The sequence below is a fragment of the Thalassophryne amazonica genome, chromosome 20, assembly GCF_902500255.1.
Source record: "Thalassophryne amazonica chromosome 20, fThaAma1.1, whole genome shotgun sequence".
NCBI lineage: Eukaryota > Metazoa > Chordata > Actinopteri > Batrachoidiformes > Batrachoididae > Thalassophryne > Thalassophryne amazonica.
The window spans coordinates 15,336,887-15,362,909 of NC_047122.1; the positions used below are offsets into that span (position 1 = coordinate 15,336,887).

Sequence of the window (26,023 nt, forward strand, 5' to 3'; positions counted from 1 at the left end):
GCCTATGCCCCCCAGACCCCCTGCAAATTTTCCTCGGATTTTGGTTTTCATTTCACAGCCCTGAAATTGTCATGCTAAAAAAAAAAAAAAAATTATCACTATTAATTATGTGCTGTCAAAGTGCACAGGCCAATGGCATCTTATGTGCAAAGCTGTATTCTGTGAATATCAGTGAAAAATATTGTTGATGAAACCTTTTTTGTAATTTGATTTACGCTCACGCCAATGTGATGCGAATCAACATACCTGCTATAACATCAAACATTTGAAGCCAACATATTATGGAAAGCTTGGGCATTATTTCTTTAATTGGTGTGTGTTTTTATTAATCCCTCTTAACAGAGAGCGAGAGGAGCCTCCACGCTTTGCCCGTCCCGGAACTTTTGAATTTGAATATTCAAAGCGCTGGAAGTCCATGGATGAAATGGAAAAACAGCAGAGGCAGCAGGTAGAGAAGAACATGCAGGAGGCTCGTGAGAAGCTGGAGAGCGAGATGGAAGATGCTTATCTTGAACACCAGGCCAACATGCTCAGACAAGGTCATTTTTTTTTCATGCTTTGCTGTATTTCATACTTGGATGAAATGTGTAGAAGAATATCTGCGCAGCATTCCTTTTAAGTATACGGGGTGATTGTGGTTTTCCTGTCTATTATGAAACTTGTCAATGGCTCTCAGTTGATAAGATGCGCTTGTTAGCTATCTATAAGCAAAGTACTTACTTGTGCATACTGAGCTCAGTATTTCCTGTATTGCAACTGCACTGGTTTTTTGCTTTGTAGAACTTGCCAGGCGGCAGGAAGAATTGCGGCGTATGGAGGAGATGCACAGCCAGGAGATGCAAAAGAGGAAGGAGATGCAGCTCAGGTAGTTATAGTTTTATACCAAGTTGACATCTTCTCAAATACAGCAGTTTACTTATTTTTGTATGTGTCAGTGAAGTCTGAGCACACGCTGGGGCTGTGCATTTCATTTTCAATTTATTTTCATTTATATAGCACCAAATCACAACAAAGTTGCCTCAAGGCACTTCACACAAGTAAGGTCTAACCTTAACCTGCTCTGTGAGCAAGCACACAAGCAACGGTGGTAAGGACAAACTTCCTTGGTTTGAGAAAGCAACCTCAAGCAAACCAGACTCCAAGGGGCGACCCTCTGCTTGGGCCATGCTACGACCCAATTTACAAAACAAATATACAGAAAATTTTGCTGGTGTGCAGGATGGGAGGGTTGCAGAAGAAGACACCAGACCCATCTCTGGATGGAGCCGCATCTCAAACAGAGAGAAAAAAACAATCAGGCATCAGAAAGACAACAAATACAGTATAATTTGTCAGCATTAAGCAACAAGAAAAACAGAAGAAATGCTATGCCAGTATACTAGCCATACGAAAGGGAAAATAAGTGCATCTTAAGTCTGGACTTGATTGACTGATTGTTTTATTGATGCAAGGAGATCATTCCACAGAACAATAAGAGAAAGCTCTGTGACCCGCAGACTTTTTATTCACCCGAGGGACACAAAGTAGTCCTGCACCCTGAGAATGCAGAGTCCAGGATTGGTACAACCCCTGGCAAAAATTATGGAATCACCGGCCTCGGAGGATGTTCATTCAGTTGTTTAATTTTGTAGAAAAAAAGCAGATCACAGACATGACACAAAACTAAAGTCATTTCAAATGGCAACTTTCTGGCTTTAAGAAACACTATAAGAAATCAAGAAAAAAAATTGTGGTAGTCAGTAACGGTTACTTTTTTAGACCAGAGGGGAAAAAATATGGACTCACTCAATTCTGAGGAATAAATTATGGAATCACCCTGTAAATTTTCATCCCCAAAACTAACACCTGCATCAAATCAGATCTGCTCCTTAGTCTGCATCTAAAAAGGAGTGATCACACCTTGGAGAGCTGTTGCACCAAGTGGACTGACATGAATCATGGCTCCAACACGAGAGGTGTCAATTGAAACAAAGGAGAGGATTATCAAACTCTTAAAAGAGGGTAAATCACGCAGTGTTGCAAAATATGTTCACAGTCAGCTGTGTCTAAACTCTGGACCAAATACAAACATGGGAAGATTATTAAAGGCAATCATACTGGTAGACCAAGGAAGACATCAAAGCGTCAAGACAGAAAACTTAAAGCAATATGTCTCAAAAATCGAAAATGCACGACAAAACAAATGAGGAACGAATGGGAGGAAACTGGAGTCAACGTCTGTGACCGAACTGTAAGAAACCGCCTAAAGGAAATGGGATTTACATACAGAAAAGCTAAACGAAAGCCATCATTAACACCTAAACAGAAAAAAAACATGGTTACAATGGGCTAAGGAAAAGCAATCGTGGACTGTGGATGACTGGATGAAAGTCATATTCAATGATGAATCTCGAATCTGCATTGGGCAAGGTGATGATGCTGGAACTTTTGTTTGGTGCCGTTCCAGTGAGATTTATAAAGATGACTGCCTGAAGAGAACATGTAAATTTCCACAGTCATTGATGATATGGGGCTGCATGTCAGGTAAAGGCACTGGAGAGATGGCTGTCATTACATCATCAATAAATGCACACGTTTACATTGATATTTTGGACACTTTTCTTATCCCATCAATTGAAAGGATGTTTGGGGATGATATCATTTTTCAAGATGATAATGCATCTTGCCATAGAGCGAAAACTGAAAACATTCCTTGCAAAAAGACACATAGGGTCAATGTCATGGCCTGCAAATAGTCCGGATCTTAATCCAATTGAAAATCTTTGGAAGTTGAAGAAAATGGTCCATGACAAGGCTCCAACCTGCAAAGCTGATCTGGCAACAGCAATCAGAGAAAGTTGGAGCCAGATTGATGAAGAGTACTGTTTGTCACTCATTAAGTCCATGCCTCAGAGACTGCAAGCTGTTATAAAAGCCAGAGGTGGTGCAACAAAATACTAGTGATGTGTTGGAGCGTTCTTTTGTTTTTCATGATTCCATAATTTTTTCCTCAATTGAGTGATTCCATTTTTTTTCCCCCCCTCTGCTTGGTCTAAAAAAGTAACCGTTAGTGACTGCCACAATTTTTTTTTTCCTGATTTCTTATAGTGTTTCTTAAAGCCAGAAAGTTGCCATTTGAAATGACTTTAGTTTTGTGTCATGTCTGTGATCTGCTTTTTTGTCTACAAAATTAAACAACTGAATGAACATCCTCCGAGGCCGGTGATTCCATAATTTTTGCCAGGGGTTGTACATAGGGTTTAAGCAAGTCAGCGAAGTAGGGCGGTGCTAGTCTGAAGAATTTTATAGGTTAGTAGCAGAACCTTAAAATCTGATATCACAGGGACAGGAAGCCAGTGAAGAAATGCCAAAATGGGTGTAATGTGGTCAAACTTTCTGCTTCCTGTCAAAAGTCTGGCAGCAGTATTTTGAACCAGTTGGAGACCCCCTAATGCTGGACTGCAGTAAACCAGAAAATAGAACATTGCAGTAGTCCAATCTAGAAGAAACAAATGTATGAATCACGGTTTCAGTATCAGCCATAGACAGGATGGGAAGAATTTTTGCTATATTTTGCAGGTGGAAGAAAGCAGTCCTTGTAATATCTCTTAATGTGGAGGTCAAAGGACAACGTAGGATCAAAATTGACAACGTAGGATCAAACATTACTCCAAGGTTCCTCACTTTGTCATTGTGATGTATGACACACGAGCCTAGGCTAAGCTGGTCAAATTGATGCCGATGTCTCACTGGACCAAGAATCATATTTCACAGATGGAAGAAAGCAGTCCTCGTATTAGCTCTAATGTGAACCATCATTTGTCTTATCAGAGTTTAAAAGTAGGAAATTGCTAGACATCCAGCTTTTCACTGATGCACGGCAATCTTTTAAGGATTTTATGTGGATGAGATTACCAGAAGTTATCAGCATAGCAGTGAAAGGTAATCCCAAAACGCCACAATATGTGCCCACGGGGGGCTTTATAAAGGAAGAAAAGCAGGGGTCCTAAGATGGACCCCTGTGGAACCCCAAATTTCATGTGACTAAGGTTAGAAGTAGTGATGGGATGATGATACCTCAAGGAGTGTATTGACACACTACGCCAGGGGTGCCCAACCTTGACAGTGTATCGAGATCTACCAAGCCATATGGAATGCCACAACGTAACTGCAATATATTGTGCACCAATATAATAACACAATTTTCTGGCAGGTTTTAACAATAATAATGCATCATTGAAGTAATTGTGTATGGTGGAAAAGAATAAGCACAAGTAGGCCTCGGACTGGCCTCAAGTTGGAAAAGTTGTTCCCTACCTTAGTGGGACTTGTGGCCCTGAGAGGAGGAAGCTGGTCTCATAGTCCGGACAGTAGGAACTGAGTGCAGCCGTAAGTAAGCACTCATGCACTCTCTGTCTGCATTATATTCCAGATTTGGACATCCATTTCAGGTGTTGCTCTGGATTTGAGCTCAATGTCATTTTTCAGTGTGAGGATCCAGGTTGAAGAGTGGTGGAACTTTGGACGATATACAGTCCACATCTATATTTTCCCCAAATGGAAAACTGCGAAAAATAACAGGCTCTTTGGGTGCAAAGTCAGTGAAGCGCCTGTCAAATTCTGACAAGATGCTCTCTGCAGTGATCACAACACGCACTCTCAGGCTCCACCCAGTCTGTGTCCTGGTGCTTAAGTTCTGTGTCCATGTGTGGAAAGTTCTGCAGGACCTGCACGATGTTGCAACCTGCTTGATAGCACATGTAATATGCTTTTAAACTTGCTTTCAAATTCAAAAGCTGTGCATATTAAGCATGATTTGAACGTTTGAGAACGTTTTCAGGCAGAAGAGTCAGCAGTTGCTTGTGGCAGGTGCATGGTTTTTGTTTTATTTTTCTTAAAATAATTAATTGTATCCACACAAAAGATTAATTCTTGCCTATATAATGTGCCTGAGCCCAGTGAAGCAGACCCACCCACATAAAAAAAAAAATCCAAGCAAACAGGCTGTAATTTCCAACAGTACATGAACACCGCAGCAGAACAGAATAAATGCGTTTTCAGACTTCTGGCCCGAACGGAACACTGCAATTTGTTCACCACATTCATCACTCTTCATATTTATGGATCATGAATTATTGTGCTGCTTGCAGACTTTTCAATTCCTCAACATTTTGAGCGAGCAGAGGGGATTTAGCCGGGTTAGCATCGTATTTCTTGTGAATTGTCTGAAATTCCGCTCCAAATTCCCTTTATTCACTAAAGCCACATTTACATTGCAGATAAAACAGATGAATTTGCCATTCAAATGAACTTATTTACTTACGGCTTCCTTCCAAACTAGGAACATAAAAGCCAAAGTGTATGATCCATATTTGTGTTTAATAAATGTCTCCATATTGGGTCAGACCTCGCTGGATATGCGTTAAGACAAACAGTATGACCAATTTATTACAAAATTTACGTTTTATATCAATTGGTGTAACATTTTACAGAAGGGCTATTTGCAGAATAGAGAGGCTACCTACAATGATTTTTAATCTGTACAGAGTGATGACTGTAAATTTGCACAAAAATCAAACAAGGTGTGAATTGACAAAATCAGTGAAAGTTCTCTGGAAATCTGGGTTTTTACTCACGTGGTGAATGTTTCCGGTGTTGCCGACTGAACGGTGCCCCCTGAAAATCCTGTGTGTGTGTGTTTTTCCCCACCTTTATATTGTATAATGATTGCATTGACTGGTCCTTTAATGACAGTAATTCACATTTAAATTTAACACAACGCCGTCTCCATTTTAGAGACTGAAGGAGGGCTGTCAATCAAACCTCAATCTTCAGAACGGACCAATCACAATAGAGCCAGTGGTGACCTGGTTCCCTCTCCCCATAATGACATAGGTTTCGGGTGAGAGAACAGGAATCCCTGAGAGCGGGAGGGGCGCCTCTCTCGCAGCACCTTTTCCCTCACTTGAGGAGCAGTTTCCTCTGAGCTTATGCATGCACAGAGATCATTTGCAAGCTCACAGTTAATATCTATACATGTGAAATAATATATGCCCACTTTTTTTTTCTCACGAGTGCAAGGGTTTTTTTTCGTGGAAATACATTGAGATCAGACAGGACGTTTTGTGCGATGTGAGCGAAAATCTGTTACATACGGTGTTTATTATATGGAAAACCATACAAAACCATTGGCACGTTTTTGTCTGGTGAGCGCGAATATCCGGTTTATATGCATGTGCGCGTGCGTGTGTCTATGCGTGCGTGTATGCATGTGTGTGTGTATGTGAAAAATTACTGTCATTTTGAAAACCCTTTTTTTCCTTTACCATTATGCTCATTTCATTTCTTGATGTGCGTAATGATATTTGAGTAAGTACAGGTTTTTTTTTATATAAGTGAAAGAATAATTAAAGAGTATAGAGTTTATTCTAAAAAGAAAAAAAAAAGCATACATTCATCTATGTTACCTCATGACGATATATTGGCACCACAACTAAAAATAAAGGAAAGCAGATGTTTCTCATATTTGGTCCTTAACCCACCTCATGTATAATACTCTCATGCCCATAAACAGACAGGAGGAAGAGCGCCGCAGGCGGGAGGAGGAGATGCTCCGCAAGAGGGAAATGGAAGAACAGATGCGCCGTCAGCGTGAGGAGAGCTATCGAATGGGCAGTTTCATGGATGTGAGTACAACTTCATAATTAAACCTGCAAATACTTAATAAATGTAATAAGGTCAGATGCATGGTATTTGTGTGCTCTAATATATTTAATTTATTAACAGAGCCACAGTGAAATCAGATTGGGTTCTAGTGGCTCCATGACAATGACTGGTAAGTGTGTGTGTGTATGCACATATGTGTATTCTGAGTTATTGGTTATGCTTCCTGTAAGTAGTGCTAAATTTATAGACTGTACACAGTTGTGTTCAGAATAATACATAGCAGTGTTTTTTTTTTTTTTTTTTTTTTAAAGGAATAAAGCTCAGAATCCTTGTATTAGCTTTTACATGACACATTCTATTCCAAATCCAAACATGAAGAAAAATTGACTTATTAAATATTTATTACTTTACAGAAAGTGACAAAAAGGAATATTGGCTTGTTCATTAAAAAAGGGTGCATTTTTCTTTCTGTAACCCTTATTTTGCACCCTTACAGGTGGCCCTTATTTAAGGATGAAGGCTGCAGGTGTACATGCTCATTGTAGTGCATTTCTCTCTGAAAATCTAAGTAAAATGGGTCATTCTAGGCATTAAGAACAACACTGCTTTGTTTAAAAAGTTGATTAAAGAGGTGAAAACAAAAAGAAACACAGAAAATTAGACTGCTCAGCTAAAATGATCTAAATGCAACCAGAAAGCTGTGGAAGAAAATGGAAAACCACCATTCAAACGGATCATTGAAAAGACAGAATGGCACTCAGCCAATGATCAGCTCCAGGGTGATCAAAGGAGGTCTAAAATTACCTGTGAGTACTGTAGCAATTAGAATATGCCTATGTAAAGCCAAGGTAAGGGCAAGAAACCCCCGCAAAGTTTTTTTTTTTGTTTGTTTTTTTTATTTTTTATTATAAGACGTGCTGAAGAGGCTATTTTGCCCAAGAACACATTGACTGGCCTAAAGAGAGAGAGTGCAATATTTTGTGGACTGATAAAAGCAAGAGTGTTCTTTTTGGATCTAGGGGCCCAAAACCTGAATTCAAACCACATTACACTGAAGACAGTAAAGCATGGTGGAGCAAGCATCATGATATGGGTATTTTTCTCATGCTATGGTGTCAAGCATATTTATCGTATACCATGGGGTGACATCAAAAATTCTGTTTCTGAGAGGAAACTAAGAAATGCCAAGGAATTGTGGAATGCAGTCCAGTCATCCTGGACTGGAAAACATGTTCACAGTTGCCAGAAGCTGGTTGACTCAGTGCAACACAGATTTGAAGCACTTCTCAGAAAGTGGTCATACAAATAATTATATACCTATAAATGATACGCCAACGTGATTGGATAAAACGCTAAAGAATAAATAGCAATACACCCTTTTCGCGGATGGGTAATATTTTTCATACCACCCGAGTAATCGGTGGATGTAAAATATTTTAAGAGCTTCACCTCTTGTTACACGTGTGTATTTCCCAGCAGTGTCACGTACGTCCACTAATGCTTCAGCTGAACAGTGCTGTTTTGTTTTTTTGTTGTTTTTCTCCCTTGTTTCAGAAGCTATAACTGGCAACTGTCTTCTAATGTTAGCTCGTCGTCGTGCTGATAATCATTCGAGTACATTTGTTTAATGAAGCTGCTGTAAATGAAGAAATTCATCAAAATATCGACATAAATTGTGAAGGTGTTTTGCTTCTGTCATCATCCATCCACCTCAAGTTCCAAGCTCCGTTTCCTAAGCGAGGCGGAAAGAATTGTACGTGACACCAGTCGGCATCACCGCGATTGCTCTCACTGCCTCCGATGCGCTTACTGAGTCTGCGGGCTCGGTAAGCGCCGCAGCGGGCCACTCACACTGCCCCCTGTCTTCTGTGCCAAGCTGCATGCAGCAACAGGTCCAGAGACTACGCTCACTGTTTTGATGCGCAGCGCCCGCTGCATGCTCTCGGTAACGCAGCCGCAGAGCTCTGTGGCCATGACTTGGATTCTTTGTGGGTCCTGCAGCCGTACCCCCGGAGCCAGTGAGCGAAGGGAGAGCACGTACATTGCGTTCTGCGGGCATTTATCATTTATAGGTATATGATAAAATCGTTATCAAGTTGTTTTACTAATGAATATGGTTTTATACACCCTGAAGAAAACCATACACCCTGAGGCCGAAGGGTGTATGGTTTTCTGAAGGGTGTATAAAGCCATATTCATTGGTGAACAACTTGATAACTGATATTAGAGTGTCTCATAGTAAAGCTAAATCTTAAAGCATGTTTCACTTTATACAGCAAATGTTTGAGTTTGTAAAGAAAAATGTGCTACTATTTAGGTGTTTTGTCTTTTTGATTTGGAATGGAATGTGCAGTGTTCCTATTGCATTTGCATGCAGGGAAATAAAAACTATTTTAAGCATTTTGTGCCTTAATCACATTTTTTATTATACAACTGTTTTCTGATTAGGAGCTGAATGAATATATATATATATATATATATATATATATATATCTCCCAGGAGGATGGTATGTGTGTTCCTCAAGCTCAGGTGTGTATGTATGTCTTGAACACAGAGAAACTGGGGAGAGCTGACATTTGCCATTTGGTATACCTATGTATTTTGAGTAAAGGATGAACACTACCAAAATGGAAAGTTGATAGGACTAATATTTTTGGAGAAATTGGGGATATTAGCGACATTGACCAATGGACTTTGTGCTGCAGTGCACCATGGGACGGTTTTAAGAATAAGATTAACTATATTATCCCAAAGGGAATTATTTTGCCAGAGTACAGAAACTGAAGTTTTATATATATATATATACACACACACACACTCAACAAAAATATAAACGCAACACTTTTTGTTTTGCTCCCATTTTGTATGAGATGAACTCAAAGATCTAAAACTTTTTCCACATACACAGTATCACCATTTCCCTCAAATATTGTTCACAAACCAGTCTAAATCTGTGATAGTGAGCACTTCTCCTTTGCTGAGATAATCCATCCCACCTCACAGGTGTGCCATATCAAGATGCTGATTAGACACCATGATTAGTGCACAGGTGTGCCTTAGACTGTCCACAATAAAAGGCCACTCTGAAAGGTGCAGTTTTGTTTTATTGGGGGTTGGATACCAGTCAGTATCTGGTGTGACCATCATTTGCCTCATGCAGTGCAACACATCTCCTTCGCATAGAGTTGATCAGGTTGTCAATTGTGGCCTGTGGAATGTTGGTCCACTCCTCTTCAGTGGCTCTGCGCAGTTGCTGGATATTGGCAGGAACTGGTACACGCTGTCGTATACGCCGGTCCAGAGCATCCCAAACATGCTCAATGGGTGACATGTCCGATGAGTATGCCGGCCATGCAAGAACTGGGACATTTTCAGCTTCCAAGAATTGTGTACAGATCCTTACAACATGGGGCCGTGCATCATCCTGCTGCAACATGAGGTGATGTTCTTGGATGTATGGCACAACAATGGGCCTCAGGATCTCGTCACGGTATCTCTGTGCATTCAAAATGCCATCAATAAAATGCACCTGTGTTCTTCGTCCATAACAGATGTCTGCCCATACCATAACCCTACCGCCACCATGGGCCGCTCGATCCACAACATTGACATCAGAAAACCGCTCACCCACACGACGCCACACACGCTGTCTGCCATCTGCCCTGAACAGTGTGAACCGGGATTCATCCGTGAAGAGAACACCTCTCCATCGTGCCAAAAGCCAGCAAATGTGAGCATTTGCCCACTCAAGTCGGTTACGACGACGAACTGGAGTCAGATGAGGACGACGAGCATGCAGATGAACTTCCCTGAGACGGTTTCTGACAGTTTGTGCAGAAATTCTTTGGTTATGCAAACCGATTGTTTCAGCAGCTGTCCGAGTGGCTGGTCTCAGACGATCTTGGAGGTGAACATGCTGGATGTGGAGGTCCTGGGCTGGTGTGGTTACACGTGGTCTGCGGTTGTGAGGCTGGTTGGATGTACTGCCAAATTCTCTGAAATGCCTTTGGAGACGGCTTATGGTAGAGAAATGAACATTCAATACACGGGCAACAGCTCTGGTTGACATTCCTGCTGTCAGCATGCCAATTGCACGCTCCCTCAAATCTTGCGACATCTGTGGCATTGTGCTGTGTGATAAAACTGCACCTGTCAGAGTGGCCTTTTATTGTGGGCAGTCTAAGGCACACCTGTGCACTAATCTTGGTTTCTAATCAGCATCTTGATATGGCACACCTGTGAGGTGGGATGGATTATCTCAGCAAAGGAGAAGTGCTATCACAGATTTAGACTGGTTTGTGAACAATATTTGAGGGAAATGGTGATATTGTGTATGTGGAAAAAGTTTTAGATCTTTTGAGTTCATCTCATACAAAATGGGAGCAAAACCAAAAGTGTTGCATTTATATTTTTGTTGAGTGTGTGTGTGTGTGTGTGTATACACATATATGTGTGTGTGTGGTCTGTCCATAAAGTAACGGTCCTTTTTATTTTTTTAAAAAACTATATGGATTTCATTCATATGTTTTTACGTCAGACATGCTTGAACCCTTGTGCGCATGCGTGAGTTTTTCCACGCCAGTCGGTGACGTCATTCGCCTGTGAGCACGCCTTGTGGAAGGAGTGGTCCCACCCCCTCATCGGATTTTCATTGTCTGGAAATGGCGGAATGAAAAGGACTTTTTCCCATCAGAATTGTTTCAGAAGCTGTTAGAAACTGGCACCTGGAAACCATTCGTAAAAGTTATCTGGCTTTTGGTGAAAATTTTATGGGCTTCACAGAGAATAAGGCCTTTAACTACAGGTTTAAGGACCCCTTTAAGGACGGTCGGTGCGCCGAGCTGCGACGTCGCGGCACAAACTACTGGATCATTTCTAAGCTGATGGCTCTGTGGATTCGAGACCGTCGTGTGCTCTTTCTCTGGTTATCACAAGAGCTGGACATCAGCCATTTTCCGGCAGATTTCACTTTTAAAGAGATTTTGTCATGGAAAGCCGCGCGGAGGCTTCGCGCGTCATGACCGATTCGCTGATGAAGCGAGACAAAGGAACACCTCCGTTTCGGAGTGTTAGAGGACAGGTTTGGACATGTCTATCTCGGCTTTCAGTGCCTACCAGTCGAGTGAGTATAAGAGAACTTGTGGAGAGCTAGACATGTCCAAACTTGTCCTCTAACACTCCGAAATGGAGGTGTTCCTTTGTCTCGCTTCATCAGCGAATCGGTCGTGGTCCTTAAACCTGTAGTTAAAGGCCTTATTCTCTGTGAAGCCCGTAAAATTTTCACCAAAAGCCAGATAACTTTTTCGAATGGTTTCCAGGTGCCAGTCTCTAACAGCTTCTGAAAAAATTCTGATGGAAAAAGTCATTTTCATTCCGCCATTTCCAGACAATGAAAATCCGACGAGGGGCGGCACCACTACTTCCACAATGCGTGCTCACAGGCGAATGACGTCACCGACAGGCGTGGAATAACTCACGCATGCGCACGAGGGTTCAAGCATGTCTGACGTAAAAACATATGAATGAAATCCATATGGTTTTTAAAAAAATAAAAAGGACCGTTACTTTATGGACACACCACGTGTGTGTGTCTGTATATACCGTATTTTCTGCACCGTAAGGCACACCGGATTATAAGGCGCGCCCTCAATTTGCGGGTACTTAACCCTTACAAAAGGCGCACGCTAAAACATAGTCTACAAAAAAAAAAAAGTCACTGAAGCAAAACGGTGAGTGTATTTTAACTTTTTAACAACTTTGAACTACCGGTATTTCACAATATGGTACTCACATTATTTTTTTATTATGGTTCTGTCACAAATCCATCGAAGTCTTCATCTTCTGTGTCTGAATTGAACAGCTGGTCTTCTAGCTGTGGCCACCTTGCTTTGTTTCTGCGGAAACTCCGTTTGGTCTTTTTACTTTGGTGCAGTTCATTTTCTTGTTTCCTCTCGCAGCTGCTCTATTCCCATGAACAACCGTGTAACTGATAGCCTGCAGTTTGAATTGTGCCTCGTAAGCATGTCTCTTCGCTGGTGCCGTTTTTGGGGGTCCTTAGACAAATGTTTTTGCAGGATACCTGTAGTATACGGTAACTACCGGAGGAGTGGCGGAGGTAAGTGTACGGACTCACGGACTCTTCTCTGATTGGTTTATCACTGGCAGCGTACGTACTCTACGCTACCTGCGTACGTACTTTACGTATTACGTAATGTTCTCCGATTGGTTTATTGCTGCCAGGGTACGTACTCTACGCTGCTAGCGTACGTACTTTACGTATTACGTCCTTGTGTCACCGGGAAATGGTCCGATATTCCGACGGTCAAAGACAACGCCGGTCGTTTTTACAGATTTTGGAATTCAGTGCGCACATAAGGCGCACCGGATTATAGGGCGCACGGTCGATTTTTGTGAAAATTTAAGGCTTTTAGGTGCGCCTTATGGTGCGGAAAATAGTGTGTGTGTGTGTGTGTGTGTGTGTGTGTGTGTGTGTGTGTGTGTGTATATGTATATATATATATATATATATATATATATATATATATATATATATACACACACACATGCAGTAGGTACAAAAAATTATGCAGCATGATGGAGTAACTGAATAGCTCTTATGTATTCATCGTGCAGAAGTGGGAAGAACTATAGTCTGATTGCCACAGGTAGATCCCTCCTGTTGCATTCTGTGGTGCACCTCTGTGGTCTCAGTCTATGGCTGAAGGTGGTCTTGCAGGACATCAGTATGGCATGCAGGGGTGGGAGGTGTTGTTCCGGGTGCTGTGCAGTTTCCTCAACATCCTCCACTCTGACGACTCCATCTCAACCCTCAGGACAGAGCCAGCTTTCCTGATGAACTTGAGTCTGTTCGTGTGAGCTGCCTTCAACCTGCTGCCCCAAAGACAATACAGCATAGAACATGATGCTAGAAGACAACAGAGTGCTAAAACATCTGCAACATAATTTTTGCAGAAATTGAAAGATCTGAGCCTCCTGAGGAAGTACAGTTGGCTCTGACCTTTCTTATAAGTCCAAAGACACTGATCTGTGTGTTACAGACACAAATTTGTGTACAAATTTGTGTCCATGGATCCAAGGAACTCCGCAGAGAATAATCCCTCTCTCAAAGTGTGGCTGTTGCAACAGTTATAAAATGGGACTGGTTGGTTGCTCCGGCGATGCTTTGTGTCTGCTCCAAGCTAAATGTAGCATGTGGACATCGCGTACTTTAAGAGCCATCAAGTTTTTAAAAGAAGAATTTTGCAGCATGTCTGTGTCACGGAGTGTCGTCTGAGAGGGAAGACGTTTGAGCTTGAGCTCCAGGTTCCTCTTGTAACTGTCCTTCCCGTCTTCAATCTTTATCCTCAGTTCTTGCTGAACCCGCTCCTCCCTGTCTCCATTCCTGAATGCTGCAGTGTCACCTTGATGTCCTTGGTCACCCACGGTTTATTGTTGGGTTAATGGCGCACAGTCTTGTTTGGGATGATATTGTCTCTACAGAAATCGATATCAGTTATGCACTTCATAATGCTTTCGATGTCCTCCCCCTGCGCATCAGAGTGCACCCAAGTTCACCCTTCTGTGACCACCTACATGCATATATATATATATATATATATATATATATATATATAAGAGAGTGTGTGTTAGTTAGTTGAGATACGAAACCCAGTATCTCCAAAACCATAAATTTTTAGTTGAGGCCAACTTGTACTTGGCTGTCAAGGGGACCATCAGTGTGCAAACTATGAAAGAATTTGAACAAACTTTTCATTTTATTTATGAAAGTCTGTGTATTTCTGAATATGGTTTCTTTTAAATCTCCATTTTCAACCACATTTTTCTGCATTACAAAAAAAAAAATACTTACTGGGTTTTGCTCTTCGTGTGTGTGTGACAAGCATGTTTCCCGTGGGGACCCACGGCCACTAGATTGGGTAGTGTTTAGAAACTACATAGCTGAGATTTTTCAAGGGTGGTAATAAATTAAGCAAAGCTTATATAATGAGTTGGAATGGCATTTTTAGAACCTTAAACTGCAACTATTTTTTTTTTGAAGAACTCAGCCCTTTTATTTCTTGTTTATTGGATCAATTTTTATGTTTTACTGTTTTAATGTGTTTAGAGCCACTGCTACCCTTCGCCCGGCGCGCACCTTTTTCTCTGTTTACAAACAGGCAGCTAACATTAGCTAGCTCTGCATCATGACAGAAGAGGCGAAGCCTGCACTGAACTTTCCCCTCCATCTAAAAGGACCAAGTCGGCTTTTTCATTTTTTTTTTTTTCTGCGGAATAGCCCTTCAAGCCAAAAACGGTGGCAACAAAGCACCGTAGTTGTGGCCTGTGTAGGACTAGGAGCGATTCAAGATTCCCGCAAAGGATTATATGGAAGGAGTAAACTTTATCCCATCTTTGAAACCACTGAGAAGTACAAGTGGTGGATTCGAGTCGTGCTTGTGGTCGACGAAATATCTCCCACAAACATGTCAAGAAGTACAAATACATCTATTCCAAGCACTTTGTTGGTGAAGGTGGGCCAATATTGAGCATCCAGAGTTCCGGACGTTATTCCAGCTACGTTTCTCCCTAAGCAAGTACAGTAGTGTTCAGAATAATAGTAGTGCTATGTGACTAAAAAGATTAATCCAGGTTTTGAGTATATTTCTTATTGTTACATGGGAAACAAGGTACCAGTAGATTCAGTAGATTCTCACAAATCCAACAAAACCAAGCATTCATGATATGCACACTCTTAAGGCTATGAAATTGGGCTATTAGTAAAAAAAAAAAAAAAGTAGAAACCAATTAACTACAAAAACACAAATCAATAACACTAACAACACTGTTAAACTAACATGGACCACAGTAACCACATGGTTAGCTAAAATTGCTGATGTTGCCAAAAATATTAGTCCTATCAACTTTGTTTTTGCGGCGTTAACCCTTGACCCAAAATACACAAGCATACTAAACGGCAAATGTCAGCTTTCCCCAGTTTCTGCATGATCGAAGCCATACACACACTCATAGAGGCCACTTGGCTATTATAATAGAGATAAGTTTGTATATGTATGTCTCTTTGTTTCGTGTTTTTTTTGTTGTCGTTTGTTTTTAACTGCGATAACAGTATGTGCTTAATTATGGTATTGTGATATAACTTTAACCCTGCAGTTATAAATCTTGTCATTTGTAATTAAATTTTGACTTTCTTATTGGTGTCTGGTCAGTGCAAATGTATGCCATGAAAATTATCATGCAGCTTTGAGATTGACATAATACATTAGGTGTTTTATCTTTTTATTTGTAAGCATGATGTATTATTTCTGTTAGACATGTCCTTCGGTACATCCAACCAGAACTTCAACATGGGTGGAATGGGCTTTGAGTCACAGCAAGGAATGGGGGCTGTATCTTCAGGAGGCTTAATCAACACTGAAATGGTAACGTATCCCACTCTCTGAAAGAGTTGTACTTTAACTTTGTGTCTGGCTTTCCTTTCTGTTAAAGCTTTTTTGTTTTTTTTTTTGTTTTGTTTTTTTGTTTTGTTTTGTTTTTTGTTTTAACCAGTGCAAGCGGTGCAACTGGCAAAGAGGCATCAAACACTGGTTGTCTCTGGAACATTTCTCTCTTGAGTGCAGTAGGTGTGCTCCCTTTGTGATTTGGTTGTTTCAGTGGTGAGCCTAACCCCCGCAAGTTAATTTCGCTGAACTTCAGTCAGCCTGCACTAAGTCATTAAAATTGTGCTGTGTGTGCACTCAAGTAGTTGCAGACGGACTTTACTGGTTCTGCTCACTCGTTACCATGTCGGTTGTGTTTTGCACTGCTATTGCAAGCCCTGTCTCATGAGCTGGACAGGCACTTTTCTTGTCAAGAGGCAGAATGGCCTCCAGCAGTCTCCTCCCCCCAGTTCTTGTGGAAGCATCCATTGTTAATGTCACTTTGTACCTACTTGGCAAGTGCTTTAGTGAATCATCTGCAGTAAGATTTTTAAAGTGGCATGTGATAACGGCAAGACACATTTTTGGGTGGCAGTGGGAAATCCTTTGCAAATCTTCTGATGCCTCATAATATGAACTAACGTGTACTCATTCCTGAGACTTATTAACCTTTAGGTTGAAGAAATTTTACCTTCTCCTGCATTCATTTTTTTTTTCTCCCTATTTTTGAGCAGTTGAATTGATTTAATACAGGTTGACTATGTAAGAGATTCAGGTTTGAGTTTGTTCATAACTTGTCTACCAAAGTGAAATTTAACTTGTGGGGGCAGGCACAGCCTGATGGCTTAGTTGTGCTTTTTTTCATGTTCGGACTGTTGGACCAGATTATATGTGCAGGTGGATCTGCACTGCTCGCAGGACAGTAATTGCCGTTACATAGTTTCATTGCTGCATTAAGCCAGCAACTCACTACACGATGATGGGATACAAATTTATTTTATACTAGAATTGCACAGAAATGCAATTCATATTGCAGCATGTGCTCAGTCTGTACTTCTTGGTGGGGCAGCGCAGCATATAGATCAAATTTCTGCAGTGTGACCACTGCAGTATTTCCTGTATAACGTGCATAGTGTGACTTTGCGTACACGTTATTGCAAGCATTGATGCACAGAGGGCCATGCAGGTACATGCCTGCACATATGTGCACAGAGACAAATTGAACTTGCATAATATGAGTAGCCAAATGTAAAAATATAGTTGTGCACTCACCTGTGGCTATACAACCCCTGGCAAAAATTATAGAATCACCGGCCTCGGAAGATGTTCATTCAGTTGTTTAATTTTGTAGAAAAAAAGCAGATCACAGACATGACACAAAACTAAAGTCATTTCAAATGACAACTTTCTGGCTTTAAGAAACACTATAAGAAATCAGGAAAAAAAATTGTGGCAGTCAGTAACGGTTACTTTTTTAGACCAAGCAGAGGGAAAAAAAATATGGAATCACTCAGTTCTGAGGAAAAAATTATGGAATCATGAAAAACAAAAGAACGCTCCAACACATCACTAGTATTTTGTTGCACCACCTCTGGCTTTTATAACAGCTTGCAGTCTCTGAGGCATGGACTTAATGAGTGACAAACAGTACTTTTCATCAATCTGGCTCCAATTTTCTCTGATTGCTGTTGCCAGATCAGCTTTGCAGGTTGGAGCCTTGTCATGGACCATTTTCTTCAACTTCCACCAAAGATTTTCAATTGGATTAAGATCCGGACTATGTGCAGGCCATGACATTGACCCTGTGTGTCTTTTTGCAAGGAATGTTTTCACAGTTTTTGCTCTATGGCAAGATGCATTATCATCTTGAAAAATGATTTTATCATCCCCAAACATCCTTTCGATTGATGGGATAAGAAAAGTGTCCAAAATATCAACGTAAACTTGTGCATTTATTGATGATGTAATGACAGCCATCTCCCCAGTGCCTTTACCTGACATGCAGCCCCATATCATCAATGACTGTGGAAATTTACATGTTCTCTTCAGGCAGTCATCTTTATAAATCTCATTGGAATGGCACCAAACAAAAGTTCCAGCATCATCACCTTGCCCAATGCAGATTCGAGATTCATCACTGAATGACTTTCATCCAGTCATCCACAGTCCACGATTGCTTTTCCTTAGCCCATTGTAACCTTGTTTTTTTGTTTAGGTGTTAATGATGGCTTTCGTTTAGTTTTTCTGTATGTAAATCCCATTTCCTTTAGGCAGTTTCTTACAGTTCGGTCACAGACGTTGACTCCAGTTTCCTCCCATTCGTTCATTTGTTTTGTTGTGCATTTTCGATTTTTGAGACATATTGCTTTAAGTTTTCTGTCTTGACACTTTTATGTCTTCCTTGGTCTACCAGTATGTTTGCCTTTAACAACCTTCCCATGTTGTTTGTATTTGGTCCAGAGTTTAGACACAGCTGACTGTGAACAACCAACATCTTTTGCAACATTGCGTGATGATTTACCCTCTAAGAGTTTGATAATCCTCTCCTTTGTTTCAATTGCCATCTCTCGTGTTGGAGCCATGATGCATGTCAGTCCACTTGGTGCCACAGCTGTCCAAGGTGTGATCACTCCTTTTTTAGATGCAGACTGAGCAGATCTGATTTGATGCAGGTGTTAGTTTTGGGGATGAAAATTTACAGGGTAATTCCATAATTTATTCCTCAGAAATGAGTGAGTCCATATTTTTTCCCTCTGTTGGTCTAAAAAAAAGTAACCGTTACTGACTGCCACAATTATTTTTCTTGATTTCTTATAGTGTTTCCTAAAGCCAGAAAGTTGCCATTTGAAATGACTTTAGTTTTGTGTCATGTCTGTGATCTGCTTTTTTTTTCTACAAAATTAAACAACTGAATGAGCATCCTCCGAGGCCGGTGATTCCATAATTATTGCCAGGGGTTGTAGTTCACCTGACGTTCATAAAGACTGTGGGTGAGGAGGAGATGCGTGGTTCTGTTGTCGAAACTCCAAATAAAAGTAACCAAAGGAATGTTTATTTAAAAAAACAAAACAATGTAACGCTTTAAAGGGCCCCGCTTCCAGTGCGCACAGTGTTCGAGTGTCTAGAGACAACAAAATACAAAGAAAAATGTTTATAAAGTACAGTGCATTTGGAAAGTATTCATAGCACTCTTCCCATATTCTGATACATTACAGCATCACTCCAAAATGGATGGAACTAATTCTTCTCAAAATTCTACACACAATACCCCATAATCACAATGTGAAAAAGTTACCTATGTACCCATGAACTAAGCAAACATTGAAAATCTTGTGCACACTCAATAGAAGTTTAATTCTTTCTTAATATAGCTTTGCATCTTTCACAGATAGAACCTGTGCATGCCATGCACACTGCACAGCTCTTGCTCTTTCTTTGCTGTGCAGATAGCAGAACAATGCAATGTGCTGTGCAGTTGTTTTGCACTTCTTTATTACATTGACACTACTGCATTAAGTTGATAAGGCATGGGAGCAGTGTATCATCATGTAGTGAGAGGCTGGAGTTGCAGTAACGATGACACACTTTGTCAACATGGATGAGGATTAATATTGTTTGATGGCAGATTTATATATATATATTGTGCATTATAATAGGTAAAACTGAGTTTATCAATAAATTAAAATTACTGCATGCATGTAGTTAGACCAATGCATCCTGAGCTCTTTAACACTAGGTAAAATAGCTTTAGGCCATTTTAGCTCAAATTTGGAATTGTCACATTTGAGAAGCTGGAATAAGCTGCATTTTAGTTCTGCTTGATAATTAACTTCAACAAAATGTTATTATTTTGTTTCTGTTGATCATTTTATGCCTGCCTTTTAACATTAAACGTGTAGATAGTCTAATCATGGCTATTTACACAAGATTGACAAAACTGAATTCATTGTGGTGGGTCAGCCTTCCTGCCAGTGTTGCCCAGTTGTGAAACACTGTAGTGTAATGAAAAGGTACTTGTATAGTCCAGAAAAATTTTTTCCCACACCCTAAACATTTGAACAATGTTGAAGGGTACACCTTGCATGGCATGAGGAATTTATTATTTTTTTTTCCTTGGAGAGCTTTTCTGTTTCTCCTCAATGTAAACCTTATGAAATTAGAGGGTGAAGCCAGCTCTGAAGTGCAAAAGCCCAAAAATGGTTGACTCTACAAACAACTTAAAAATAAACTGCAACTTTATGGAGACTTGTCTTTAGCTACAATAGACTACAAGTGAGCAGCTTGTCTTACTATGTAGTCTGTATTTCCCTTTGAATGGGAGATGTATATTTCATGTTTGTTTTTTTAAGTAGATAAATTTGGAAAGCTCTGTCTGTATTTACATCAGTTGACTTTTACTCCATGAGTTTTCTCCTTGGGGAAAGGGCTACTGAGATGGTTTGTTTTGACTCAAGTAGGTCTAGTTCCACAGGATACTTTTGCAAATTAACATTTTATGTTCATTTAGATAAACTTCATCACATAAGCTGATCTCTTGACAGTGTTATGTAATGTATGAAGTTTTATTCTTACCAGATCATTATTTTCAAATTTCTTTGCTCAAACACGCCACAACTTTGCAAGAACCTGCATGCAAATGGGCTATAAACTACTTTATTGTACAAATGTATACATGTAGTGCTGTTAGAGTTCCTGTGGCAGATGACCTGCCAATATTTACACCTTAAATCCTACTGGAAATATTTGCATAGACTGGAAATAAAGGTGGATGCCGTACATTGTTTCAGTGATAATAGTGGTCGGTATACCTACTGAACAAGTATGGCAGTACAAATTTGGTTCATTTCACAATTTGTAATTAGTCTGTTTTTGTGCTCAAGTCCCAACCAAACACACACATAAAATTGTGTAGGATCATTTGTTTGTTTTTTATTTTGTGTTAAAGCAAAAGCTTTTTTTTTTAAACAGGTTTCCTTTTTTTTCCTTCAAATTCTAAGGATCTGAAATCCAAGATGGTGTACAAAATGGCCTCCGCTTTAGCAATAATGCAGTATCTTTGCTAATACACAAGATATAATTACAAAGTATTTAAATATAGGTTTTCTGACACAAGGAAAACAATGGAAACATCAAATTACATAATCACATTACATAATTAAAGGGTTGAGTTCTTCTACAAGCATTACAGTTCAGTTTTGCAAGTGTTCCCACCTACAAAGAATGGTGAGGTCTGTAATATTTATCATAGGTACACCCAGGGTTGCAGCTAGAACCATTTTAGTGTTTGATAAATTACATGATCGCAGCAAGGGCATCTGGTGGGGGTCATGGGGGCAAAGCCCCCTGGAGCTATAGGGTTTTATACCTCTGAAGTGTTATTGGCACGCCCTATTTTAACCAATTTTGAGTCATTTTGGATGCATTGAAAGGAAGACGAATAGACGCAAAAAAAATGACGTATGTTGTAATATTTGTAATACCAAAGTTATTTTTAAAATGTTTCTAAGTTAATAAAATAACACTGAAAAGGTTAAAACATTAATATTTCATGGGCATATAGCATTTATTCTTCTTTAATGCAGTGAAGTAGGCAGAGGTTTCTGTCATGAGTTTTTTTCCAACATATTTGAGTGGGATAGCATTACAAAAAAAAACACTAATTGTTTGAACAAGAGCTGAATGAGGCTCCTCTACCCTCTCATTCTCATGCGCACTCTCTCCTGCTGCCCCCTCCTCCTCGCTCTCACCGTTCCGCCGAGCTTTTTGGAAACGGCAGCCTTTAAACTGTTAAATAAACCTTACACTTCTAAAAGTGTCAACATCTACTAACACTGACACTCTGGATTATTTTAATTAAACATTTTAATGGAGTTTTTTTCCCCCCTTAGAGCGGAGAGAGATTTGGTTGAAATTGCAAAATGAACCAAAAGTACGACATTATAAGCTTGAAATACGATTGAATTGGTACATTTTTCAGCAACATTTCAGTTAATTTCTTTGGAAAATCCGTGCCGGGCGGGAGAGGATATTTGAACTCGAGATCCGGGTGGCCCAGCACTGCACATGTCCTCTAGTCCCAGCACTGCACACACTGGCCCAGCAAGTGTACCCAGAGCTGGTACTCTGGGTACACTTCAACTGTGAGAGATGGAATCTTAAAAAAAAAAAAATTCTGAAAATCACATGGCCTGATTTTTAAATAATTTGCGTTTTAATGCAAACAAAAATAAACCATATTTTTATGTTTAAATCATAACATAATCATGTGAGTTTTTGCTTTTACCACACACACACACACACACACACACACACACACATATATATATATATATATATATATATATATATATATATATATATATATAATATATATATATAAAATAATTTTGTTTGGTTTTTTTCTTCAAGACAAATGAGCCTATGCTAAAAATAATTTTACTATGGATCAATTTGTTTTCATTGGGCAAAATATCTGAGTGACCTGAAGTTTATTTTGTGTGTTGTGGCAACATCAGGAGCCTGCTAAGAGAAGGGCTAATACCAGAGTTGTAGCTGTCCTCTAGTCTCAGCTAGTTTGGTCTAGACTTAGAATGGCTGAAAAAGATTTCAGTGAGGCACATTTGTACTCCATGTCAAAGTACAATTTTAGTGTCCTTTCGTAGGAAAACAAATGGTAATGATTTGATTCATATGTTTACTTCACAGCAGCTGAACTGTACCACAGTTCATTTGGATGCAAGGTGACCGTGATCAGGTCCTGTATACTATCAGGTGTTTGCAAAATCTTACCCCAGTGACTGAGATAGCTAGCTGTCAATATGGCCAGCCATATATATCCAGTGTCTGGGCCACATCTGATTCAAGGATGTCTAATTTTTAAACGAGCAAAAGTATCATAAGCTGGATAATTGGGACACATAAGTGCCTGATTATAGCAAAGAAAAATGTATTTTTCTTTTATTTAGATCCATGTTCAATATCACATGGCAGGATCAACCTTTTGCACTGGGTATGTCCCGATACCTGATATCAGAGTTGGGCATAATGCTGATGTTTTTTGAAGGATCAGTATCTGTTGTGAGTGGCCTGGTTGACTCTCAGTACATTGTATTTCCTTTCAGCATTCCACCTTGTTAATCTTACTTTTTTAATTTTTTTGCTCCCTGTCTCTGCTGTGTCACAGCTTTAACATTTTTTTTTATATCAGTATTTTGTCAGAGCTGGAGCTAAGGTGCTAGGTTACATTAAGCCTGCTCTGTACAGTATAAATGGAGTAAAATTGATACATAGGAAGACCTCATATCACAGAGATCAGAGCAGCATCAAATTAGTTTCTGTGACAGCAGACTGAGTTAACACTCTTGTACTGTCAGTAACTGTTGTCATGAAGGTGACTTAGTTCTTTGTAAATGAAATTCTTTAATGGCCAACCATAGTTGGTTTGGTTTGCCTGTGCATATTGTAACACAGGAAACGTATACACTTCTGGTTACCAGACTTGGTATCAGCCAGTACTTGGTGCTTAGGCATATCTGATCAAGGGCCCACTTGAGGTGATCGGGGCATTGCTAATTTGCACTGATATGTAAAAGTAAGTCCCTTCAGCTGCTCCCTTGTTTGCACTCGGGGTCGCCACAGCAAATCCAGGGTAGATCTGCATGTTGAATTGGCACAGGTTTTACGCCGGATGCCACTCCACATTACATGGAGAAAAGTGGCAGAGGTGGGATTTGAACCCAGAGCCTTCTGAACTGAAACCAAGCGCATTAACCACTTGGCCACCACCCCTGCCACAACTGGGATATATATGATTTGAGTTTTCAACAGCTATTCTACTGTCCATCTTTATTTGCAGTCTATGCCTCATTAGGTCTGGCAGTGTTACATTTGCAGCTAATTTCTAATATGTTACTTATCAAGTGGTGTTTGGTATATCCACTCAGCAACCAGAAAAAAAAGCGAAACCTGTGCAGACTTAAAATGAATCCTATTTCCTTTAGATTACTCCTGAAATTTACTTAGAGGGCTTAAAAATTTGTTAATGGACAGATCTTATATGGGGCAGACAGTAGTGTTATGAAGGCATCATAATACATTTTAATGTGGTTCTTATGCAGGAGAGATCTTTGTAGATTCTGTTCAGAAAAAAAACACAAACCAACAAAACATTGGAGTTGATTACCTTTATAACACAGATGCCCAAAAAGTCTGAATTATTGGTTTCATAAAGTTGGTATTTGTTACAGGACTGTTGGCTTTTATTACCAGGAATAGATTCCTGATATTTTCTGCTCACTGAATCTGTAATTATTACAGATATATATAAAATATACAACTCCTGGTACCACTAATGAATGTAGATTTTATTTTTGGCATGTGTACTGGAGTAGGGAGGCACTGACTAACGAAATCATTACCCTTTCTTCCTTTTCCGTATGTAACCTGTGGCACCTGTGGACCTTCATATTGGAACGAACGGTTTCTTCGGATGTGTCTCCTGCGGGTTATGTTGTGAATCTGTTTGCAAACATAAACCAACTTCTCTTGTCACACTTACTCAACTTCCTATGGACATGAACTGTGTGCTTGCACACTGATACTGATCCCTTTGCATACACGCCTCCCCACTATTCCATCGGATATCCTGCAAATTAACTCCTAACAGCGCAACGAGCGCTTTTCCCAGGGTGGTGCTAGGGGCATGGGTCCTGCAAACCCTGGGTTTGGCAGGGTCCGCGAGGAATTTGATGGTCCTTCTAAGAAACCCCGCTTTTAAAAGCTGATCTTGGATCCTTCTAGCAGTAACATTTGTGTAGATGCTCAAAAAACAAACATGTTCAGTCATATTTGTTGTATTTAAGTTTAAAATGTTCTTGCTTTTAGCTGGACAAATTACTAATTTTAAGACTAGCTTAAGATTTTCCCCTTTTTTATTTTGTATCTTTAGTATGGAATAATAGGTCACCTTTGTGATTCATTAACATTTATTTCATTAAAAGTATCTGACCTGTGTATAATTTTCTTTTGTAGCTATATTGCTCTGTGAGACATCGTGAAGTGCTAATTGTCATTTTCTCAACTGTCTGGATGTGTTTTGTGCCATGCGTTTGGAATCCAAGCATGTATTAAAATAAAAAAGAAATTGGATAAAGCATTAATATTCGTGTTTAAAATTTGAAACATCTTTCCAACAGGCATCTTGATCTGCAATACCATCAATTGATAGTCAGCAAACGCTGATAGTTGTGCAATATTAGTGCTTAAAGGATCTGTGTGTAGTATTTCTTTCAGTGATTTGTACTAAAAATGTACTATTTGACATGTGAAGCCAGGAAAAAAAAAATCTGAGTGGCCCCATGAGGATAGAACCATGCTTCTGACTAATTGAGGCTCTTTGATGAAGTTCTGTTCACTGAAAAGAACCATTGCGGTTTGCATATGAAATACTCCTTCAATTTCATGAATGAACAAAATATTCTTAATGGGTTTTATACAATGCCTAACAATTTGGGCTGGACAATGTGACTTAAAATTCATATCACGATATAAATTGAATCCCTTCACATTAACGGTATACATCATGATATAAACCCAAGTGTAAAAGTTGTAATGGAAGTGTTTCTGGATGGGTCATATAGTCCCTTTGCAAAGCTACATTGATTAAAATAAACAAATAAATAAAACGTCAGTGATTCATGGACAAGTCTTGTCGAAAGGTCTTTGTGCTCTGGTTTTTACCAGTAGGTGGATTCAACTTGGTGATACGTGATTGAATGTGATGTATTAGTGGCATTCATTGCTTCCCCTACACAAAAGCTCTTTGTCACTTCCATTTTTCCTCCTCACGTGTCATATTTTAGATTTCAATCATGGATCAAATACGTTTGGCAGGAAAAGTCCATAAATCTTCACAACGCGTAGTCGGAGAAAGACGCTGAAA

At 39.8% G+C, this 26,023-nt stretch overlaps 1 protein-coding gene across 3 annotated transcripts in view; it reads left to right on the plus strand.

Moving 5' to 3' along the window:
- LOC117501363 (splicing factor, proline- and glutamine-rich-like) overlaps window positions 1-25,238 on the plus strand; it is a 37,474-nt gene extending 12,236 nt beyond the window's left edge. For all 3 annotated transcript variants that reach the window (XM_034160221.1, XM_034160222.1, XM_034160223.1), the window contains 6 exons: window positions 343-539; window positions 781-865; window positions 6,554-6,665; window positions 6,766-6,814; window positions 15,977-16,086; window positions 24,749-25,238. In XM_034160221.1, the coding sequence (XP_034016112.1) occupies window positions 343-539; window positions 781-865; window positions 6,554-6,665; window positions 6,766-6,814; window positions 15,977-16,086; window positions 24,749-24,859 (664 nt within the window). In that variant the 3' untranslated portion in view covers window positions 24,860-25,238. The remainder of the gene's footprint in view (window positions 1-342; window positions 540-780; window positions 866-6,553; window positions 6,666-6,765; window positions 6,815-15,976; window positions 16,087-24,748) is intronic.
- Window positions 25,239-26,023: the final 785 nt, after the last annotated feature.